This window comes from Olea europaea, unplaced genomic scaffold (genome assembly GCF_002742605.1).
Source record: "Olea europaea var. sylvestris unplaced genomic scaffold, O_europaea_v1 scaffold2758, whole genome shotgun sequence".
Lineage (NCBI taxonomy): Eukaryota > Viridiplantae > Streptophyta > Magnoliopsida > Lamiales > Oleaceae > Olea > Olea europaea.
In genome coordinates this window covers 50752-76634 of record NW_019246027.1, presented here as the reverse complement: position 1 = coordinate 76634, position 25883 = coordinate 50752, and the positions used below count along the sequence as shown (strand labels likewise).

The window sequence follows — 25883 nt, the reverse complement described above, 5'->3', positions numbered from 1 at the left end:
CAATTTTAAATTATTCACTTATTGGACTATGCTTTGATGTTTATTCTGGATTTATCGATATTGGAAATTACATGTCTTACGCACAAAATAAAAAATAAAAATTATAATTCAGAAATTACGTTTTTGCATCTTTTTTTTATCCCATTGTTACTGTATTTTATAAAGTAAACTTGACATGCAAAAAAATACTTAACCCCAAAGAATAATCAATTCCAATAGCTTATATCACCTCACCAATCAGTCACATCAATTTCCCCTCAATTATAGCCCAAGATCCCCAAATTATCATATTAACATCCTCGAGCAAGATCACATTCACAATTGCCCCGGGGGTATAGTCCAGTGGTGCAAAGGATAAAGATGAGGTTATCTCATGTCTTGCTAGCAGCAGCAGTGTGGGGGTTCGATTCCTAAGACATGAAATTAGACTCCTTGTAAGCGCAGTGTATAAGCAACTCTTATTTTCTGGCTCACTGGGACACATCCCACAATTTATCTCCTTCACAAAACTCTAGGGGCGAGACCGTAGAGGCCCTTAAGGTTGGGGTTCAACCTTTACATTCACAACAACGTCGAGAATTGGTGGGGGAGGGGGGGTTCCCACTTCCCAATCCATCCCACAGATTGCTATGATCCATATCTCAAACTATTTTATTTTATTTTTTTTCCTTATTCTATAATCTGAGTATCCAATCCGTATCATCTTCCATCATTATGAAGATTTTATTTGTATATCAAATATATAAACCCTAAATCGAGGATTTGAAATCACGATCTGAAACCATTTTTGGACATATCTGACGTATTACATTCTGCAGTCGGCTCATTCATAAACTGAATGGCAATCCCAACTTGCTGTACAAAATTTGGTTCCACCAAAGAATAAGTAGACAATGAAAGTTTCACCAGCAAACACAAATCCAGCTCGCCATTTATCCATGGGTTCAGTGAGGAACTAGCAAAAGGATTAGAGATCATCATCAAATGGCAACCCCCAAGAAGGCGATTACCTGTGGGTTCCATCAAAACCAACCGGTGAAGTTTCAAAATCACTGGAGATAGTCGAACCACGGAATGAAATTATCTACACTCCTACACATCATATAACCGGCTGTTCCAGCTCCAGGCAAGTGGGGAAAAAATTTAAAATATATATTTGTGTGTGTGTGTACACATGTTATTAATATTGAAGTGGTGTGTAGATCATATGAAAGAATGTTTGGCTTTCTATGTGTGGCTTTCCATGTCAGATACTTGAATTCGATTCTGTAGGGATGAATTCCACCTCCACCACGTGCAAAATCGGGCTCAGTTTACCACAACATCGACACTAACACCTTGAGACAACTCCAACACCACCCTTGCCGCCTCCACTCCGGTTTCTACCAATTGGGGAAGGAGAAACACAATAATATGCCCACAATAGGTTAACCACTAAGGTCACGGTAAAGGGAAGGGAGAGGCCGAGAGAGAGAGACTCACAAAGAGAAGAAAATTTCACTCTATAGAGGCCGAGACAAGAGAGGGATTATATGCCAAGTATAGTGTCCAAATAGGTAAGTTACAATTAGGGTTAAGTGGTGGACCAACAAACGAGGCTCGACTCAATTAAGTGGGCTTCAACAATAATAATATAGCCTTCCAAGGAATGGTGCGGGAACCGTGAGCAATACTATAAAATAGGTTGCTTCGAACGGTCCATAATAAGGTGGATTGTGTTGTCTCGATAATTGTGTCGATGTACTAATCAATCATTAGGTCGAGATCGATTGATAATAAACAACCGAGGTTACATCATCGCCCGGGAAGGTCGTTTGACAACAAAATTGCCTAACAGATTCCCTTCAACACCATTCCTCCTTTTAATTCTTTAATTAAGAGGATATAGCAAAAATGTCCACTTTTCAATAGTTATTTGCAAAAATGTCCTAAATTTTTCTCATGTCCATTTTGACAAAATTTAGACCAAAATATCCTTAGTAACAATCTGAAATTTCATAATTTGTCAAATAGAAATTTGACACATAACCTACACTTCACATTCAAAAAGGTACTAATGTCAATTCATTCATTAAATGCAAATTGAACCGATTGAATTATTATTTAGTTGGGCTTATTGGTTTCATTCATTGTGTACCCATTTACAAGAATTTCATTTCCTCTTTTTCTAGTGGTTTCATTAACTGTGTGCCTCTTCGCAAGAATTCCTATAATCTTTTTCCAATCGTCACAAACCTCTTTACCTTTTTACTAAACCTAATTTTGAAATTTTTGCCGCCAATTAACTAAACGAGCTCTCCAACCGTCGAAAACGCCATTCTCGAACTGTATTAAGCTATTTGCCTCTCTCGACTAACCCTAAATCTGAATCTTTGGTCGCAGATTAACCAAAATGAACTCTCCGACCGCAAAAATCTTCATCATCGGTCTCAAATCCTTCCTTTCTTGGCACGTTTTTTGCTTGTTTCAGTAAGATTTCTATTTAGTTGCCTTTTTATTTATAATTGGATTTTGTTGATGCTATAGATGTCAAGCATTGAGGCTCCAATCTTCGATCTTCACAGTTGAACCAAATGACCTCTCCAACAACCTAAGTCGCCATCGTCAATCTTTAGTTTTTCGCATTTTGCTTGCTACGGTAAGATTTCTGCTGAGCTACCTCTTTATCCCTTATGCGTCGATTAGTTGTATCTATAGTCATCCTTTCATTGTTGGCAAATCCATTTGAGTTTTCATTGTGGAGAATGCTAGCATTTACCTAGCTGTTCTATATAACATGTTCTATTCTTTTGGTTGATTGTTTACGATTTTATAATCGAAAATCTACTTCATTGTGTGAATGAATATGGCATTGTCAACAAAATTTTATGTTTAACATACTTGTCATTATATGGAAAGAAGTTATTCTTGTTGCAATTGAAAACTGAGCATTTTGAGTAATTATTGTTATATTTGGTTCACATATAAAGTTAATTATTGTTGGCTGATCATAGTAAAACCCTTGGAAGGGATTCCGTTGATGGAGTATTTATCGATTTTTCTAAAAATTTGTTTAGATTTGAAATTAAAAGTTAAAAAATAAACAATCTCTTTTGAAAATTACTTTTTCGCTTTATCTTTTGTGTAGATTTGAATTCTGTATTACCTTTCTTGGTTGAATAAAACTAGAATTTCCTAATCATAATGTACCTATAAAATAAAGGCTGTTTGATTAACTTTTAACTTTACTACTCTCATAATCATTAGAAATAATATTATTTCAATAGCCTCATATGACCTATGAGAAATAGGTTTGATGTAAATTTAAGAAATTGTAAGATCAAAACTTTCAATAACTGCATTAAGTGCCATTCATCAATATAACTCTTTGCTTCCTATCTCATATAGCAGTTTTTATTTTTTCACCGCTTCTTCATTGCTGAACCATCACCACTATTACCAAACACACAATTCCATAAAAACTGGCCAACCATAATCTGTGACGCACTACAAAACTGGCAAACGGATCATCCTCAGTGGTTTGTACGTCAAATATGGAATTTTTAGCTTGAATAAGGACCATTCACTAAGTCTCAATCAGACATTCAGTGTCCGATCACCTTTATGTCATTGTTCCAGGGTTGTCTTGTTGGCAATGATTTAAAAAGTTAGAGGGCTTTGAATTTGTTAAAGCATTCTGCAGGGTCTCAACTTGTGGTTGATTTGGGACTAGGAAAATGATAATTGTACTCATGGGTGTGAGAATATCTCCTCACAGTTCTTATGGAGTCTATAAAGAGTTCACATAATTATTTTCTCGCTGAGAATTTTCGAGAATTTTATTTGTTTTGCTTAACATGATTTTCTAATTTTATTGATTACTAGAAGCCTGGAATTTTAGGAATTTGTATTGATTTTTTCCACACTTCGACTGAAAAAAATTCTTATGACACTAGTTATATTCTTTTGAGGAAATTACCAAAAATGTCCATTTTCAATGTCCAAAATTTGTTGTATGTCCATTTTGCAATTATTTGGACGAGAATACACTTATTAGCAATTTTTAATTTCACTCTAGAATTCAAAATTTGAGGAAATTACAAGAAATATCCATTTTCACATGGTCATTTGCAAAAATGTCCAAAAAATTTTCAATGTCCATTTTGCAATAATTTAGACCAAAATATCCTTGTTAGCATTTCTAAGATATTTCATTGGCTGGTGTACCATCATCATGGAGATTAACACTTGGTGTGTCTAAAGGAGATGTCATTACATTTGTTTTCTTTCACGATAGATGTTTTCATCTATTTGTTTCACAATGTGACGTTGCAAGATGTTTATGGTTTAAGCTTGTACTATCCTCTAGATGAAATGTAATTCTATACTTGAATAACAAGTAAATAATCTTTTCTTGTAAAAAAGGATGGTTCTTATTCCTGAAATGTTCCATTGAATGACAGGACCACAATAAAATATAAGTTGAGAAACAGTAGGAAGTGCTCAATTAAGAGATAAGAATCTCTCCAGTATTTTTTTTTTGTTTGTACAGGTTCTCCATATGTTTTTATACCTTTTCTGACCACGTCCATTTTTTCTATTGTTATTTTTTCTCGATTAATTTTACATTATCTATTCCATTGCTCACATTCATCATTTGTATATTGTTTATGAAAATTTCTTTGTGTTTGGTCTGTTTTGCAAAATTTTCAAATTTCTTGTTTGTGAAATATTTGAGTTTCTTATTCAAATAAGGAGCCCGTCTTTTGTTGCAAGTGACTCAAGTTTTTCATATTCAATATGTAAAACGTTCATGTATTTACATATATAAATACATATAATCTCTATATTTAAATACATTATACTGATTTCTTTTGATTTTCTTACACGGTGCAGGCTCTGCTTTTGAATTATTTGTTTAACTGGAAGGGTCCTCCATCACATTAAGAAAAGTAAGTTATCATTTGATTATTCTATTTCATTTCACTCTTCCCCGGATCCATTTTATGGTTTTTGATCTGAATATCGAAGTGTGTTCCCTTTTTTCTTTTTTTTTTCTTTTTTTTGGCTTTTTAGAGCTTTCATGATGAAATATTATGTCTTTGTGATTTCATATATTTATTAGGTTATTTTATGAACCCAGTAGACTCTTATATTATTTTCCATGTTTGTTTGTTGTTCTTCCCAAATGAGTTCCTCCTTACACCGATACAAAATTCCAGAGGAAGAGCGCGTTCCGCCCTGGTTTCGCATGTGAGCAACACCAAATATATATCAGTTGTTCTCAAAAAATTCGATGTGCAATAGAAGATTATGTTTGAGGAAAGCTATTTAGGACATGTCGCGAGTTGCCGGAACTCAAATTATATGGGCAATTAGTTCATGAAATGGTTAAATCAGTCATTTAAGGAAAACGTTTCGAGCCCTGATTCAAGGTAAATGAACGGTTCTCAAGATTTGGAATGCCGAAGTTCACACTAATCATTGGCTTGAAATGTGGTGAATTGCCTAGAGGGTCTACTTCTGACAACATTGTAGAGAAAGCCCAACTACGGGACAAAATGTTTATCAATAGAGAACGGATAATTTGTAATGATCTAGAGAAGGTTTTCCTAAACTGTGGCAACCATAATGATCTTTACAAACTTGGGTTGGCACTAATTATTGAAGGGGTTTTCAATTCGAGAGGCCGAAATATGGGGATTCATACTGAGACTCTTTCCATTGTGGACGACTTAGATTTCTTCAATGCCTACCCATGGGGGATTGTGTGTTTTAAACTTCTCATCAAATCACTGCTCCGTGGATGGGAGAGAAAGGCGGACTTGGCAAAGGTTAACGATTGTGATAAGATATCTTACACGGTGTACAGGTTCTCTCTTACTATTCAGGTATGTCCGTATATTTCATTTACAATCATTGCACTTTGATATTTTTGTCCGTATATGGTAACCACTGTGTGATATGCGTTGCAGTTGTGGGTGTACGAGGCAATCCGGGAGTTGGGAGCAAGGTTAGTGATGACCTTCTAAGGATGTTACAGTGGTCTACCACAAGACAGCCTCAATCGAGAACATATTCAGACTTCTTCGACAAAACACATGTAAGCATTTACATATACAATTGCCCTTACGCTTGTAGCATATACCACAAATTTACTTGACAAGACACTTTTCCTCCCTTTTGCAATTGCACTTGTTGGCAATGCTATCGCCTACCGCTGAAGAAGAATTGCAACCATACTTTGCTAATTTAATTTAATTGGACGATGTTGATGATCCCATTCTCGATAGTCTCATCGTTCAATCAACTGAAATACAAGATTGTCCACCATCTGGCGAACTGATATGCAATGAAGATAATAGTAATCAATCCAACAAATGTAGGAGAGGTAACACAACTCAGATTCGTCTTAGGGATTTCAGTAACGAGGAAGATGCAGAGAAAGAGTCTCCTTCTCACATTTAGCTAAGACTTCTCACATACACTCACTTCCACACTTTTAGCTAAGACTTCTCACATGCACTCACTTCCACACTTTTAGCTAGAGTCTCCTTCTCACATTCACTCCCCATCTACACATTTAGCTAGAGTTCATTCTCACAATCACTCTCCACATGTTTAACTAAAGTCTCATTCTCACATTCATTCTCAAACACCTTTAGTTGGAAAGATTTTTACACATGCAGTTGGAAAAGGTGCTCATTTGGCCGGAAAAGCTAAACAATTCAAGATCAGTATAGGTCGTCCATGGATGGGGTGTAACTATTTATTAATTTCATGCTCATTTTTAGGCAATCGCTGTTATCTTTTTCTCGTCAATATTCCTAAATGGAAATTTCAAATATGCGACTGGAACAATAATGTTCACATACTAGATGTAGTCAAGGCACACGGAAAAGCAACATTCACTAGGTTCAAGCATTATTGTGGTCTTCACTCCTTTTCACCAGACAAAATATAAAGAAACATAGAAACAAACAAATAAAGCAGGAGATTATACCTTATCTCCCATGTACGAACAATGGGTGACCGTTTCAACAGCTTGTTATTTAATATAATATTTAATTTCTCGTATATACTAATTTAAACTAACGTAAGACTATTTCTTCTACAGGCCAAACTATGCAATGTTTGTACTCAAATATATAGAATGCTTCGTTCTAGGGCATCCAATAGAATTAGTTTTATCATATAGGATAATTATATACAGACGGAAGATTGCGGTAGATCTTTGTTATAAAGAATTCTTTCTTCATCCCCATTTGTAATAACTGTAATGAATTATTGTAGTCGATAACCAGGGTAGACTAACTCGAACATGCCTATTTTAATTTAGTTAGGATAAATGTTTGTAGCTTGTATTGGTAGATAGTGAGAAAGTCATAATGGCATGTTTTCTTTGATTACGTGACCGTTGATTAGATTTCACCACCAGCGTCCATATACCATGTTCGTTGCTATATTTTTGTTTTTCTCATACTCGTAGTCTCATTCTAGACAAATGTAATGTCAAGTGTCTATGCAGGCATTCAATGTCGAGAAATACATGTCAAATGTCAAGAAATGTATCAAATGTCGAGAAGTGTCCTGTTTCGGTACAAATTATAATGCTACACGACTGTAATGTTAAGTTTTGATTTGATCCAATCAAAAATGTCGATAACAACTTTCGAAGTGTTGGAACGACATGAAATGTCATGAATTGCATCAATTTTCCTTTGTCATTCAGTATTTTCCTACTTTTTGGACCATACATTTCTCAATAAATATTATTCGAAATATTAACAGTGTAAAGAAATTGAGCGAAATGGAGGCTAATATTGATTGATACGATAAGCACAAGATGTTATGGGGACAACAGCATGTCAATCAAATGTAAATACAAGTGGATGAAGTTGGTGTGAGGACTTTCAATGCATTATGCATACCTCAGTGTCCATTATAGAATAATAGAACTGGCTTCAATATGCAAGCATGGTTCTTTTAACAAAATACTAACGTGAAAAAGTTCTTCCGATCAATAGGTCTTCATCAACTGAACAAACTTCATATATTGATGTCGTCATGAACGTATTCTTGCCTGGCTCTTCAGCAGGTAACCCTATCATCATCAACTCGAAAGAAGACTAAGAAATCAATATTATTGTTCCATATATTCCTCAAGCAACGAATCGTCGTCGTAGGGTTTGCGTTCACCCCATTTTGTTCCCAAATATAATCGACGAATTTGAGCTACTTAAAGTTGGAGTTGGTGATCATAATGTCGATCGTGAGAATGTACCAATGGAAGTCCCACTAGAAGCAGACCAAGCCTTGATGGACAACAATTTTGGGACGATTCCAACTAGAAACAATGACGTGATCATGATAAGCTCGGACGATGACGATGATAGTGTTATGTCTTTTTTGTCAGTTGTGGAGGACATGTAGAAGGTTCGATCATATAACTGAAAGGTCTAAGCATATACAATGACATATGTATTGGTATATAGATAATGGATAATTTTTGTGGTGACGATCAATTTGTGTGTGCAGTTCAAACTTGCACATAGTAATTGTGCCTTTTTCTTGTGACAACTATTTAGTATGGCCAGTACTTGAGAAAATGAATCATGCATGGCGTCCTTTTGTATCTATTATTAAGTTATATATATAATAATGAAGAAATTTACAGTAATGAAGCAATTATTGAACATTTGGAATGGAAATAATAGAAAGCATGTAATGCCTGGTAATCTATTGAATACATAGATAATACATGTTAGCGAATCATTTCATACACAAAATCGAACCCTACCAATTATATTTGAAAAGAAAATGATAGAAAGAATGAAATGTACATAAATTTATTGAACACATGGATAATCCATGTTAGCAAATCATTTCATAGACAAAATACATGTGGTAATTCAAGTGCACGTGTTATTCGACGCTGTCGAGTGCCTACATGTTTTCCTATTGTATCCAAAACCACCATATTGGCCACATTTTTGGATGCTAGTAGGCCATTCAGTTCTTGACCTTTTACTTTGGGCAGGTGGTCGTCCTGATGCTATACGTATATTTGAGGGCAAAATGTTGATGGAACTAATAATATTAGGAACAATCCAATCTAACTCCATTCCAATGGAGTAAAAATGTTCGGTGTACGAAGCTTACCAACACCTGTGGTGTAGTACAAGTCATATAGTAATATACCGTTTGGACAAGTAGCGCGGAATGCATGTGCACATGGAATTTGTCACATCTAAAACTCTCGACATGAACATGTCTTACCTACAAGGTCGACAATATACATTTCTGCACCTGCACCAACCTCAAAAATGAGTTCATCCAAATTTCGTACTTCCGAGGTTGTATTGGCATCAAAAGATTGTCTTAATTTACCCTCCATTTTTATGTCAGGGTAGCATGACAATTGGTAGATATGTTTCTCCACTCGAAGAACCATTGTTTCATCAATGTTATAATGGGGCCAACGAGCTTATAGGGAAATTTCGTTGTCGCCTAAAGATTGAATTCAATGACTCTACAATAATATTAGTCATGATGTTGTACCGATTACCAATAAAAATTTTACTTGACTAGGTAGATGGACCTTTTATGCGAACCTCGTAGCAACGGTGATTACGAAACCCACAACCAGATTGATACGGAACCCAGAAACGTCAATTAATAACCTGATTTTGGATTTAGACCCAATAAAGTGAAACAAGAAACCCAAAGATAACAACTATGCGATGAACCCCTTGCTTTCACAATTGAAGAACCCACAATCTGGTGTTGAATGTCATAAGAATTTCTCCTTGGTAAGTTCAGTTTATTGTCCAATTGGAACAATAATGAAGAAAACAATTATCTCTCAATTATCAAAATGTCAGAAGGTTCCTAATACAATGAAAGATGTAAAGTATTTATACTAGTCTCCTAAAAAAATAACAAAAAATGGAATTAAAGTCTTCTAGTAATGATAGTTTCCAAAAAATAGAATTCTAAACAAAGTAAACAATCTCACGAAAAAGGAAAAAAATGCGTCCTTGTTTTTAACTATGCGACCGCATAGTGTTACTGAATGCTATGCGGTCGCATAGAACACTTGTGTTGCGACTTGAAATTCTCTATTGGTATGCATGCGGTCATATGCCTTGAGCAAATATGAGATCGCATAGTTGTTACTTTGGCCTCCGTATTTTGTTGCTTGTATCACATTGATCCAATTCTTTCCAAGATTATTGGCATCTGATATGCCTCTTCTGTGTCAAGGATGATGAAGTTAGCTAAAAAAAGGAACTCTCTCGCATTGATAAACATGTCTTCAATTACGCCGTAGGGATATTTCAATGATTGGTCGCCAGCCAAAGGATAATAGATGCCACCTTAAGATCTCCTAATCCCAGTTTTCTATAAAGAGGCAAATGAGTTAAGTTAATACTCACTCTTGAATCAATTAAATAATTTATATCATGTAAATTTCTTATGGGGCAAGGTAGAGTGAAACTCCCTGGTCTTGAAGTTTGGGAGGGATCCTGCACTAAATAATTATGCTACATTCTTCAGATAAAGCTATTGTTTCATGCTCGGAAAGCTTCCTCTTCTTATTCAACACCTCATTCAAGAACTTGGAGTAGTTTGGAATATGAAGGATCATGTCAATGAAAGGACATTGACGTGCAGCTTTTTGAGGACTTTTAGGAATTTTGTGAACTACTTCTTCAACTTGGTATTTTTCAACCTTTGAGAAAATGGGACTTGGTGTACAAGTTCTTTGATTGAAACTTTTACCTCAACTTGTGCACTATCCGAAGGTATTTGCTAATCTTTCTTTGTTGATTTTTTAGAATACTCCACTTGGTCTATGTCCTTCATAGATATCTGAGTACTTTCAATCTAGTTTCTCCTTGTAGTAATATCTGGTAGTTGAACCCCAATTCTAATGGTGATGGCCTGAACTCGAGTGTCTGGGATGAATGATGGCGATCTTTAGATTCTAAACTCGCCATCTCAACTACTAGTACTTGATCTGTGGATATTTCTCTGTGTCGCTAAGTAATGTACCGTGTGGTCAATTGGCTATTGTAGCAACTATCTGTCCCACCTAATGTTCCAAATTCTTGATAGAAGCTTGTTGATTTTGGAAATGTGTCTCAATCTTTATGATGTATTGAGATAACAAATCTTCCAGTGACGGCCTTTGCTCTTACTGATGTTGCTGCTAGTGTTGAAACCTTGGTGGTCTATTCAGCTAATTCAGCCCTTCATTATTAGCCCATGAGGAGTTTGGCTGCTTGTTCTAGTCTGGATGGTAATTGTTGGGGGTAGTCCTACTACCTTTGGAAGTCTTGTGCATAACTGACCTCTACTAGTAGACCCATGTGAGAAGAAGCCAAAGAGCAGCTTGCAGTGATGTGATCTACCCCAAAACCTATGTACATTGGAGCTAAAGTTTGTACCATATTCATAGAATGGGTCAAAGTGTCAAGCTTTTATATTATTGCCTCCATTTGTGTTGTGTTACTATGCCAGCATTATGTATACCAGCTATTTTTCTCTAGATTTTTTTGTCCCTCGACCAAATTGATTGATATTCTTATATTCTCTCATACAGCTTAAAAGCATCATCCACATCCATAATCATTATTGATCCTCTTGCTAAAACATCTACCATGTTTTTAAATTATTGGCGTATACCGTAGTAAAGGAGGTATTCTTGTATTTGCTTAGGAAAGTCAAGATTGGGGCACTTCCTAAATAAGTTCTTGTACCTTTCCCAAGCCTCTAAATAACTCTCGAGGTCTTTCTACTAAAATGTGTGAATTTCATTTCGAATTTGATGGACTCAAGATAGCGAGAAGAATTTCGTTGTGAACTTTTAACCATCTCATTTCACGACAAAATGCTCATAGGAAGTAGCATGTGGACCCACTTTCTTGTAGTATCCTTCAAATTGTGAATGAATAATTGCACCAAAATACAATGGCTAACATCCATTCATGACTGATAACTTTGCATAACATAAGAAAAGCTTGTATGTGTTCATATGGATTCTCTGTGGCTTCCTGCAGAACCTAAGTCCTGATAATTTTTGAAGAGATTTATGACGTCTAATTGGATATAAAAGATAGCCTATCCAAAGGGCAGGTAGATAATCAGAGGTTGAACTAGAGCAGGTATCACATTAAAATAATCTCCCACTAATACCGACTAAGCAGGAGGTGTTTGCTAAACTGGAAGTGCTGCTTCCTATAGTGCATTTTGAACTTGATTTTAATTCCTCTTCATTACCTAGCTCTTCTCTATTATCTTGCACGTTGCTTAAAAGTCTTTTCAATTCATGATCTATAGGGAGAATCTCAATCGTGTTAGGAACTTGCATAAACAGTAGAGGCATGCGAAGAGTGAAATGAGAGAAGATTAGATATCTCAATTAATGCCTAAAAAGAACAAAGATAAAATAAAATAAAAAAATTTAAATTAATATAAAAAACTAAACTAAAATTAAATCCGTTATTCCCGACGACGGCGCCAAAACTTGCTTGCGTGAAACTCACAAACATACAAGATTGTTGTACAAGTAATAAGATTTGTGAATTAAGAGCATCATTCCCACGAGGAATAAGGTTTAATTTGTAGTTCAATAATTACAATTAAATTCAAAGTGTGACGATATTAAAAGAGTTGTGACATGTTTGCGATTTATTATAATTATACTCTAAAAAAAGCAATAAAAAGTTATTAAATCCAATATGTGACAATCGATTTGCAATTGTAAATTCTTACAATTAAGATAATCGATAATCCACTTTTATTCAATATTTTTTGAAAGGTATATATTAAACATATGTTTAACATGACCGGATCATCTTCATAATCTGAATCCATACAACAACATTCATTGATTCACGGGATTTTATCACACATGATTGCGCATACCATAGATTCTTATTTCCTATTTCCCATGTATTGATTTTACCACGTTCTAGACATATTGTGAGTATTCCTACACTACGACAAGCAACTTACTATCTAATTGTTGATCAAGCAATCAAATATTTTTAATGGGAATGCAAAACCAATCAAGAAAATAAAGAATTACAAAATTATTTGTCTTGAATTAAAATAAACAAATAATAGGATTCATAGCTAACCATCTTAATTAATAAACTATACGATAAATAATGAAAATACATCACCCGAATCGAGAAATAATGAAAAAAGTTGAGAAATTCAATTTCTTAGCTTGAATCTTGAAAATAAGATGGGTATCCTTCATTAAACTCGTATATTTCTCCTTTCGTTGATGATTGTACCTTGTTCTTCACTTCCATAATACGTAGAATATATGATTTTAGGTCAAAAGGAGGTCTCTCTATGTTTTGGATAGATTATGGTAGTTAAAGAATGCCCAAAAAATTATTACCGATGTAGAGTTTCAATTTGAAAAGAAAACAAAATCTCGCCTCGAAAAAGTGTTATGCAGTCGCATATTAAAAATGGAAGCAACTACATAGAAGAAATCATAGCTGGTCCTGAGAGCACTGCAGGCATAGATGCTATTGCATCTATTTAAACCTATGCAACCCCATAGGTATAATATTTCCAACCCAACAGCCTTCAATATTTCGGTCACATTTTTCTTTCTCAATATCTAATTGAAGTGATTCAAAGTGAATTGAAAAGCCAACGTAAATGGCTACAATTCTTGTAGAGAATATCATTTTTCAAATTCCAACGTTTGCTATGTTAAAAATAAGTTCATATTGAGACCAAAATTCCAATTATAACTTTTTCGTCTAAAAGTTGATAAGAGATAATACTTTGACTATATTTCATCCCTTTGGCTTCTTTCCTCATCCAACTAGCCCCGTAATACTCTCAAATCTTCATCATTAGGTTCGATGCATCTTTTGAGTATTTGCTCTTTAGTCCTTGAACTTTGAATTTGCTTCATTTCAACCCATTTGTCTTGTATTCTTGTTTCTTTATTTTCCAATTACACCCACTTAAATTTTTTTCGCCTTTGATTTTCATTTTATCGCACGTCTCGTTTATGGATTGTTTGCAATCTAGTTCTCAAAATTCGAATTTCGCCAATTTTTGCATTCTTTTCTCCAATTTATTATCAAGCATCGAGTTTTACCTACAAAATGTAATATAACATAAGTTAGATAGTATTTTATCCAAAGAACAGTAAAATGTCATCTTTTAAGACATAGAATAAATGTATAAACTACACTTATCACAGGGTAAAACTGGAAGATCGACGTGGTACTAGGTCCTTCAAAGACGTCCCTTGATCATCAGGCACATGTTTAGGGAACCCGAAATTACAACTTTCATTGCATTCTGACTAAGCACCAAAATATTGAAGGTGTTCCAACACACTATGCAAAAAATTTAACTTATTAGTAAATCTTTGAGCGTGAAGAAAAATTTGGGCTAAGTGAATATTGAAGACCCGTAGCTACGACTCAAGAGCATCCAAGCATTTTGACTAGTCTACAGTAGATAAAATATGACAAGGTACTTGGGAGAAGGATTTTGAGTTTCATCAAGCTAGCAAACTCATTGATCCCCAAAGTAGGAATATCATTTGAATAACGATCAGTAAGCATTGGTAGACACCATGATCAGCTAGGAAGTGATGAATCAGGCTAGGATGAGGTAACTTATATTGCTTTGTATACCTTGGTCCTTCATAGACAATCTTGTCAAAAGTCATTCTGGTCAAGTATATCCCAACCGTGGTCCCCAACTTGTATAATGTCACAACCCTTTCGTTTGAGATATCAAAATGGCGTGTCCAAGGGTCTTAGTTGTGAATCAAAATCTTATGTAGCACTTTGTACTTAAGAGAGAAGCCTAGATTCCATAAAATTGTTTATTTTCTCAAGCCAATTTATTTTAGTCATCTCCATGGTTATAATATATGTAGTTTACATATCATCATAGTCCACAAATCCTCCTTCCCCATCCATTCAATAATTTTAACAAGTCACAAATTATTAAATCTAGATTATGTTTAATTAAATTAGACCCTAGCAATCATTCAAGCATATGGATCAAAAGTAGTAAAGTAAATTAACTTCGAGATTAGTTTACAAAGGAAAATCCCTGAAAGAACTCTTCAGGGGAGAAAATAACCTTCAGGCACTTCTTGCAAGTAAAAGATCCACTAGAAAATATTTGACTTATAGAATTGTTCTAGGCACAACAAACCCTTAGTAGATTCTGACCACCTAACCTATAATTATCAAAGAACTCTTCAATTTGTGCTCCTACAACTTTTAGTACCTCTTGACTTCTTTTCCCTCTTGTAGATGATTAAGAACAAACTCCTTCTTCACGAACTGGAACTTCAATAGCCTCTTTGGATCTTTAGAACTCAAAAAGATAAGTGAAAGAGGATTTTATTAGATTTATCTTTTCGTATTTTGGTGTTTTGATCCTGTGGTTGAAGTAAGAGGATTATAAATTATATAATTGATCTTCAACAAAGTGTTCTCTTAAATAAATAGAGGCTCAACACATGTTTTGGAGAGAATATGCTTTGGGTATTTGTAATATAGAGTGTTTGAGATTATAAAAGTGCTAAAATCGTGATATAGGATTTCACCAAGTAACAAAACCGCTCAAGTGGACTTTAGGAACTCAACTACTATAAAACTTGCTCAAGCACTCAAACGATGGCCAGCAAGCTCTATTTGAATAGCCATCAATATATTTATCATATCTTTTTCTTCCAATATTCGATTGAGATGATTTAAAATGAGTTTGAAAACAAACTCAAATGTCTACAATTCTTCTAGAATTATCATTTATCCAGTTCCAATGTTTTTTATATGAAAATGGTTCTTAACTTGTGGTTAAGAATTTGAAGCATAACTTGTGTGGCACTTTGACACTCATTTAACTTCTAATTGCATCACATTGATCAAATATGATTTTATTAGACATTTCATGTTCATGAACCCACGATGAGTCCTTCTAGCAACATTCCCAACACGGGAAACCTCGATCCTAATTACAACTCGATTAAATGATAATTTTGATACAGAACTTGTCAATACTTTAAGCCTAACAAAATAAAAATTGAAGGGTTCATGGATGGGTCCAATTGGGCTTGACTTACCCTAAGTTTATTAGTTTATATATAATTGAAATTTTCTTTTATTTTGTTTTAGGCAATTAATTACATACCTAATATCTATTTGTTGTTTTGGCAGTTTATGCAAAAATATTAAAGATATCGAGCTCCTACCATTCAATCCTAAAATTGAAAGAACTTTAGAAAATGAAGAAGATAAAAAAAAAAAAAAGAAGTAAGAAAAATGGCAGAAAATCAAAATTAGTTACCACCAGATCCGTCCAAACAACATGATCCACCAAGTGTAGCTGCTAACCATGGAGAAGCTCTGAGGGATTATTTAAATTCCATACCTGCTGTTGTGTAACCAGCTATTATTTATCCACCATTTGGGTATGCTAGCTTCTACATTCGACCAGATGTCATCAACTTATCTCAAAACCATCATGACATCATCTTCTCCACAAAACCAATTAAAAATACTCATGAACATATTCAAGCATTGTTGATGCATTGTGGGGTGATCAGACTGGGCTTATTTCCTCAAGCTTTAATGAAAGGTGCACGAGAATGACTATACTCATTACTTCTTGGGAACATCATTTCGTGGAATGACATGGTACATAAATTTACCTTGAACTTCTTCACACATTTTTGTATCTATCAGATTAAAAATGAGCAAAAATGAGGCCACTACATTCAATCAACTGAACATCAAGAGCTATCCTGAAACATGGGGAAGATTCAAGAATTACTTAAGAAAATGACCCAATCTTGACATTTTCAAAAATGCTAAGGTCTACATCTTCTATCTAGGCTAACATCTGAATACTGTAGCATGATCGATGCTTCAACCAGAGGATCAATCACGGATATTTCCTTTAACAATTATTCACGAAATTATGATTTTGATTTGTTTCCACAAGTGTACGGTTTGTTAACAAATAATAAAGTGGAAAATTTGAGTCCAAATATCGTCCCACAGAGATTGAGTAGCTTAATTTTATTTATCTTGGCCTTAACTGAAACAAGATTGTCAAAAGTGATTTTTTAACTTAATTAAACCCCAACCTAAACTAGGTATGCAAATGTGTATGATTTAAATGAATTAATATGCAAACTGACACTTAGATGAACTAAAAATGCAAATTGAATGTTTGAAATGCGAATTGATGGATTCAATGAATGTATAACGCACTAGGATCACGAATCTCCAAGCAATGCTCAATTTAACCATAGTTTTATAATTTGACAACACGTTGAAATTATAAGGAATCAATGCTCCTAAATCTATCCAACAGTCTCTCTCAAGTAAAGTTGAACATATTTTCATATACCATCAGCCTATGTCTCTATAACTGGTACAAATATACAAGAATGCATGTAATTTTGTGAGCACTTAAAAATTTACGCAGAGTATAGCGGTATATCTCTATCCTCTATCGAACTCTATGATGATTTATATCCTGTCAAACCTATTTCATTTCTCTCGAATGCAAGAAATAGATCACTACACTCGTACAATTACAGCCCCAACAATTATGGAAGAACTTAAATGTATATAAATCATTCAAAATATTCATACGTGTTTTAATGTCAAAAATATAGAAAAAGAAATAAAAAATCACATTACAGGATTCATCGATCTTCTAATACAAGAATTTCTAGCCTAGTATGAAGAAAATTACAAAATACATAATAACTTGAAGAAATAACATCACCTGGTTAATTAATTGCGTGAAATCCCGTTGTTGTTTGTGTTTTTCTTCGTTGTTGTGGCTCCAAATCTCTCCAACATGTGTTTTTCTCCTACCCAATGCGTTCCTTCCTTTAGGGAAGGCCCTAGGGTTGTAAAATACTTCCAAAGATTTGTATCCATAAGAATTTCTGTCAAAAAACCAAAAAAATTTCACCGCAATTGGCTTGAGGGACTGGGCAATCACCCAGTTCAAAGTTTTTCTTCTTGGTAATTTTTTCTAACATTGGGCAATCCCACACTCTAAACAATTGGGCTGTCGCTCAGTTATAAAAACTCCCTAATATTGCATTTTAGCCCCTAATTCGATTCTTGATTCTTTTACATCCTTTCTTTTGCATTTTCAACCCTTTTACTTTTAATTGCATCCAATTGAACATGTAACACGTTTAATTTTCATTTTATGGTCCTAATCAATTATTGAAATGTTGTAATTTAGTCCACTTACTTTGGATTTCTCCTTTTTTTTTCTTTCTTTTTTTCTTGAATTCCGCCATATCCATCAATATATTCCTACAAAATAAAATTATATAGAATGAAGCCATAATTTAAATGCTTTGATCAACAATTAGTCATGTTTAGTGGACCGAATAAGTGTGTAAAACACACTTATCAAACCCCCAAACTTGAACTATTGTTTATTCTCAAACTAATTTTTTTTTACTATTTTGAAGGAACATGACACCTGAATACATTCGACAAGAGAAAATATATAGCAAGTGATCCATCACTTTCATTCCAATTCATCCACCACTTGCACTTTTATACCATGAGAGTTTTTAGTACCCTTCTTTGCCCTTAATTTCTAATATATTGCTTGTTATATTTTTAGATATTGAGGGCAATGTCTATTATAAGTTTGGGGGTAGAAAAATACCAAGTTTTTATTTATGTTTACTATTTAGTGTGCTTGTTCGCATGTAAAAAGAAATTGAAAATTTGAGCAGGTTAAAAAAATAGTGGACCTTTGATACTAAATCCAACTAACCACTAAATTATATATCCTTAATCCATTTTTAGGATAGTTTGAGGGTGATTGAGCTGTTGCAAGGAGAAATTGCCATTTGTGCTAAAATTTGAGTGGATTGTCTAATGTCGATAAGATGAAAATTAGGTGAAAATTTAAAGTTAAGGTTGATTTTTTTTAGAATAAGTGTTTAATAAGAGAGATTGTACTAATAATTGTGTGGAAAAAAAAAAGAAATAGACGAAAGAAATTATCTCATCTCATTGTGAAACGCCTCTTTGTAGCCTTTTATAACTCAAGTGATTAAGTCTACAGAGATATTTAAAAATTGGTGCCCTAAAATCATGTGACTTGGAAGTTATCGATCAAAGTTTCGCTGCAACCATTATTTAGAAAGTTTAATGGAGAGAAGTCTGCACACAAGATGAAAAAAAAAAAAAAAAAGCTGCATAAAACAAAAGACGTACCATTTGCCTTAATTAAGCCCAAAACATTTATTTTAGAGAATTAAACTTTTAACAAGCAGTTATTAATTTAGTTGATTCTTAAGGATTGTAGCAACAAAAAAATAAGGAGAATCTTCATTTGCTGATGTGTTGAGCTACAATTAGTAAGATCGAACCAAACTAGAGAGGGCGAGGACTAGTATACAAATTCAACCTTAATCGCATCTTCGGAAAAGAGTTAAAAGAAAAGTTTGGGGTGTGCATCTTACGAAAGAAGAAATGATATATTTGACCACTAAGGGGTCGGGATTTGAATCACTTCATGAATTTATGATGCTTGAAATGAATCTTCACACACACGTCGCTTTTGCATTGAAAGAGTAGAAATTAATTTTAACAATGTGATTTTGAAGCAATTCATAGTCTTAATATTGAAATTCGAATCCTGAGGCCAATAACAAACTATCTAACCATATTTGTTAAAAATTTTGTGATTATGTCAAAATATATTTTGTTTCAGGAGAAATAAAATTGTTCAAGTTTGGGGTGTTTAATAAGTGCATTTTATACAGTTATTTGGACATTAAATTGATTAATTATAATAAATTTTGATTATTTATGACTTAATTAGATGTTAATTTTATTTGTTAGGTAAAATCAAGGCAAATCGATTGAATTGGAAGAATAAACCAAAAAGGGGCAAAAATGAAATAAATTGAAAGTTTGAGAACCAAAGTGTAAACATCCAATAGTTCATTCGAAACATAAAATGATGAGTGAAGATCACATATAATCAGTTGGATGCAATTTAAAGTCGAACAAGTGAAATATAACCAAAGTATTCTCACAAACCATTTTTCAACTGAAAAAGTGATGCTCTGATTTTTAGCCTAAACTTGAGACCCATTTTCCGGATAGAAAAAGTCCGAATTAGAGAAAGTTGTACTCTAAAAGAGTTGTATCCTTTTGAGTTATCTTTTCAAAACACATTGAATCAACTCAATCGAATATCGTAAAAAAAAAGTATGACCAAAATACTAAAAGCTGTTCAGAGATCTCGAGATTTAAAACGGCTAGCGCAAGGGTTATTTTATGAATGTGCACAAGACGTTGTTTTCACAACCCGAGAGCCATTTGGTTTATTGGTACATGCGTGGTATTTATGCTTGTGCATACATGGGAGCTATTTTCGTAGATGAATCAGTAGTTTCTTTCCACAATTCAAACTCTTTTCGAACCAAATCAGACGAGACTTTGACCTAATTTTTTAGCTCTTATCAATACAATACAAGGGCTACACACTAAAGGAACTCTTTTTTACCTCTTCATACATAATAATATCATTGAATTCATCAAGAACAATATCAATTCATCACTTTTGAGAGAAAAGATCAAGTTTTAGGAAGGAATTGAAGCCAATTATATCAAGAAATTGAATATTTCAACCTTGGACTTGAAGATCAACATCTTTCGCTTTCTATCATGATTCAGATGATGATTTTTCATTATTCTTTTTGTAACTTATTTAAAAGAATGCTAGCTAAATTCGTTCCTGTATTCGATAAAAATGAACCAATACAAGTTAATATATTTGCAATAGAGGTTATGAATAACATTTATCACTGGTGCAGTCATATAAATAATATAAGATTTAATGCGTTCCAACCATTCGAATTTGGATTGGAAATAAATTTGGGTCATGTTTAGTATATAATTAATTTGTCTTCGAAAAGAAAGTAAAATATGTTAGTTATATCGATTATCAAGAACATACAAACGAAACTAGATTACAAATAAAGAATTGAAATAGGTAACAATATGCAGATTTTAAATAAAAAACAATCAGCCATAATTTGATATAAAAATAATTCTTACCGCTTTCTTAGATAATTTAGCATAAAATCAAATAAAAATCTCTCTTTTGTTTTACATAATTCGAATTCTATAAACAAGTGATAAACTTGAATTGAAATTTGTTTCTTATGGAACGATACGCTCTATTCATCAATTCTATTACTTTCAACGATCTCATACACTTGCGAAATTTTACTGAACACATTTCACTAACATTATATTAATAAAATTTATTAAAAATCTAATTTTTATCCTAACCAAACAAAGACATAGCAAATGGAATACATTATAAACTTGTAACTATTAGATACTTGTCATTCTTATATGATCTGTAAATTCTTATTGCTTTTATTCTATTAATAATTTCATTAAGATCATAAAAAAATGACCATACTGCGAAGTAAAGAAAATCTCCGAGTACTCCTCAAAATTATATCTTTACAAAAGGATTATCTTAAATTAAATTTAGCAAATAGTTAAACTGGTTACCTTAGCAAATATATTATAGAAATAAACTAAAGATCAAACTTTTGAAACTAGTAAGATTATCAAAAAAAAAAATTAATAATAATAATAATAATAATAATAATAATAATTAACATTGACAACAAACATTTTTAAATGGGAGTGGGCCCTTGTTAAATCCACCAGTGAAAGGTTGATATGTACAAATTTGTCGCATTCTGGCATTAGATCCTCAATAATATGCTTATAAATTGAACAATTGAATCATCTAATTGGTCACTGATTAATGCTATACCAGTCGTGATCATTATCCTACTAAGTTATAGTAAGTCCTATTGTCAAATCGAGTTGAAGTAACAATATTCATTTTTAGCTGGGATCATCATTAGTTGAGGTGTTAACGTGTCTCTTAATTTATTGTCTATATAATAAAATGAATCAAAATATTATAGGACTGACTTAAGTAGCTCAATGTCACATAAAATTATGATGATTAAAATTAATTACAAATAATACTATATATGGAACTGTGATGCATAATAATAGATTAGTGGACAAAATTATGTATAAATTGGTAATGATCACCAAATGACATTATTATTAATCATTTACTCATATATATATATATATATATATATATATATATATATATCTCAAAATATTGCAAGAATATCAACATATCGACTCAATATAAAACATTGTTGTTAATTAGCAAAATTGTACGAAATGTTGGATCATGATGATTAGTTTAATAGCCCAACCCTATATTTCTCTAGTAGATTGGATGCACAAATATCTATTTCTATTATATAATCATACTATTTATTAGTTATACGTTAAGCAACTCTCATCTTTTTTACCATTTTTTTAATCACTTTTTCCCATCCCTTGTTCTACACTTAACCAACTAACGCCACCAATATACCTACTTTTTACGCTCCATTTGGTTGTGTCCTTCAACTTCAAGCTAAGGAAAGTCACATACCAATCATTTTCTTGGTTGTTAAAATCCAACTTCTCCATTGCCAAATCTTCTTAACATTCAAATTTCCATCTTTTTTCTCTACTTATAATTACTATAATATTAATTAGAATTTGTAATCTTGAAAAATAGATTACGCAATTTCTTTTGAGTTTTGGAGAAAATGAGCACGGCTAGATTTATCAAGTGTGTAACAGTGGGTGATGGTGCGGTAGGGAAGACGTGTATGCTCATTTCCTACACTAGCAATACTTTTCCAACGGTATGGTTTTTTCCTATTTTAAAAATATTAGTACACGTACATTTGAACAAATATATTATGTATTCCTTGTTAGTAAAATATTTTTATATTTCTTATTTTACAGGATTATGTCCCAACAGTATTTGACAACTTCAGTGCAAACGTTGTTGTGGATGGCAGTACTGTGAACATTGGCCTTTGGGATACTGCGGGTAATTAAATTTCTAATTCTTCCACGAGGGTCGATTCCAATAGACTTATTGAAGGGTTCTTTAATCATTCAGTCTCTGAGATCCTTGTACACACTGAATTTCAAAGTATACAACATTGTTAAGTACCTTCTTATTCAGAATTACTTAAATCCAGGGCAAGAAGATTATAACAGGCTGAGACCTTTGAGTTACAGAGGAGCAGATGTATTTCTATTAGCTTTTTCTCTAATCAGCAAAGCCAGCTATGAGAATATTTACAAAAAGGTTAGGTTAATTATTTCCCAAATTATTTCATTTTTCTCCTGCAATAACATTACTACATAATTGTCTGTTAATCACAGTGGATACCTGAATTAAGACACTACTGTCCAAATGTACCAATTGTACTTGTTGGAACTAAACTGGGTAAGACTAATTATTAATTTTGATAATTAATTAAAATTTTATTCGTTTTGTCGTATAACAATAACACATGAATGCAGATTTACGCGATGACAAGCAATACTTGAGTGATCATCCTGGGGCGACTCCTATAACTACGGCACAGGTAAAGATATAATTCCGAGACAAAGTAGTTCCCGAGCAAAACTTGAATTCTAGACATTTGTTCTTTGTAAGCAGGGTGAAGAATTGAAGAAGATGATTGGTGCAGTTACTTATATTGAATGCAGCGCCAAAACTCAACAGGTATAATTTTCTGCTAATTAAGACAGACCAATTTCTATTTCGTTATTTTTATTTATTTATTTATTTACTTTTTTCAATTCCAATTTGTAATATGATTACAGAACGTGAAAGCTGTATTTGACACTGCAATAAAGGTTGTTTTGCGACCTCCAAAAGTGAAGAAAAAGCCTCGAAAATCAAGAAGATGCATATTTCTTTAAATTATATTCTCAAATATTGTAATATTTTTTAAGTTCCAAGTGATATTAATCATAAAATTCATATTATTGTAATATAGACAAAGGGACACTGGAAACTACACAACGAACAAGAATAGTTGATCGTAATTTTGTATTGATTTATCTCAAGAAATTTTGCTACGCATAAATAAATAATTCTTTGTTTCAAGTTCTTAGTGTTGCAACGTAAACTTGTATATAAGCTCATTGTCTTTTTAGCTTTAATTCTACCTATAGACCAAATAATTAATAATATAATGGGAACATACTTGAAGATTTCTCAAATGCAATCCAAGCGCACGAGCGTGAACACACACACACATTAAATTTAAATTAATGGTGTCAAAATTTGTTGAACGATACTGATCCTAGTACCTTTACATGTGAAATCATAGTCGACGAGTGACAAAATCGTATTTTGGACTAGCCTATCTCTACATCTAGCCACATTATAGCAATGTTTGCTTTTTATGGTATGCATTGCATGCCGGAAAAAATTCTTTCCGACGTACATGTGAAAGCCACTATAGCCATGACTTAAGTACTAGCTTTTTTTACAGCATACAATGCATATCATGAAAAAAGGAGTGCACGCCGTTAATTTATTTTTTACGACATGCAAATGCACACCTTAAATACTCACTTTCTTTTACTGTTGAATATTTATGCAATTCAAACTTTACAAAATTGCCAAGATCTCCATGTCAAATTACCAAGAAAAATAATTAATTCGGAACATATCTTGATCCCTTGACTTGTATCTTGAATTATGAATTATGAATTATAATCTTTAAATCTTCCCTTCTGGATCTTTAATCTTGAATCTTGATTCTGGATTTTTGAATTGTTGAACTCTTCTTCTTGATTCTTGAATGTAAATTGCCTATTCTTGACTGTGCGTTTTATTAATCTTCCTTTTCAATATACTTTTTCTATAATTCTTGTGTTGATGGAATGACACAAAGAATGAGAAAATTACATATGAATTGAGAACCATAACTCTATATATAGTTATCATATCTATTTCGCCCATCATGAAAAATAATTCTAAAGAATCCGGTCTCTACACATATAATCTAACCCAAATTCTATTTAGATGCCCTAAACCAAATTATTTAATTCCTTATTAGATCACTTTAATTTTGGGCTTAACTTTAAAATAGTCTTTATACGCAATTATTTACATTTGTTGGCACACATGGCAAATTAATAATCTTTCAACAATCTCCCACTTAGCCACATATGTTACCTTATAAACGTTTATAACCTTATGAGTTTAATAATTTTGTTATTATAACTAAAAGGCATCTTCGAACATTTACGTCCATTAATTATGCTAATATGGGATCAAAGCGATCTTCGCTACAATTATCATAACTAAACCCTTAAGGGTCACGTATATTAACACAATCAAATGAAATAAATCAAGTCTATATGTATAGCATGGAAATTACATGCAAAGTGATTTGAACATGCCTATTTTCAACTGGTCCTACTTTATTCTTTAATACCTTATACTTTAATAATATCAACCATGAACTTTAATCAAAGTGAAAACTGAACTGAATACTTATTACTGAGATAAACTAAATTGTGCACAACCAAAATCATGTGTCAAAAAGGACAACATCCAAAATTACAAACTTCCACTAAACTAACGTATCATCAAAATGTACAACACACATGTGAGCAGTGTTCATGAAAGACCTTGGATGGTAGTCCTTTAGTAAATGAATCTGCTATAATGGAGATTGTCCCAATATGTTTTGTAGCAATCTGACAACTTTGAACTCTTTCTTTTACAACTAGGAATTTAATGTCTATATATTTATATTTTGTTGAACTCCTATTGTTATTTGAATACAAGATTGCTGATTTATTGTCACAAAATATCTTAAGTAATCTTTCAATTCCATCAAGAACTTGCAGCCTAGTGATAAAATTTTGCAGCCATATTCCTTGATTGGATACCTCATAACATGCTACAAA

At 33.0% G+C, this 25883-nt stretch overlaps 2 protein-coding genes across 3 annotated transcripts; both read left to right on the top strand.

Annotated features, from left to right (window-relative positions):
• The first annotated feature begins 5169 nt into the window (after positions 1 to 5169).
• On the top strand, positions 5170 to 7343 carry LOC111383787. Of its 2 annotated transcripts, XR_002700793.1 has the most exons (3): positions 5170 to 5870; positions 5955 to 6082; positions 7097 to 7343. XR_002700793.1 is itself a non-coding variant. In XM_023007941.1 (2 exons), exons 1-2 carry the CDS (start codon positions 5442 to 5444, stop codon positions 6009 to 6011), a joined length of 486 nt encoding a protein of 161 aa, XP_022863709.1. In that variant the 5' UTR covers positions 5170 to 5441; the 3' UTR covers positions 6012 to 7053. The 2 variants fall into 2 exon arrangements, 1 of the variants encoding a protein (XP_022863709.1); XM_023007941.1 differs by lacking the exon at positions 7097 to 7343 and having other exon boundaries at positions 5955 to 7053.
• A 15245-nt stretch (positions 7344 to 22588) lies between these two features.
• Positions 22589 to 24035, top strand: LOC111383786 (rac-like GTP-binding protein RAC13). The gene is made up of 7 exons (XM_023007940.1): positions 22589 to 22798; positions 22902 to 22989; positions 23144 to 23253; positions 23331 to 23394; positions 23472 to 23536; positions 23611 to 23676; positions 23778 to 24035. Exons 1-7 carry the CDS (start codon positions 22700 to 22702, stop codon positions 23874 to 23876), a joined length of 591 nt encoding a protein of 196 aa, XP_022863708.1. The 5' UTR covers positions 22589 to 22699; the 3' UTR covers positions 23877 to 24035.
• Positions 24036 to 25883: the final 1848 nt, after the last annotated feature.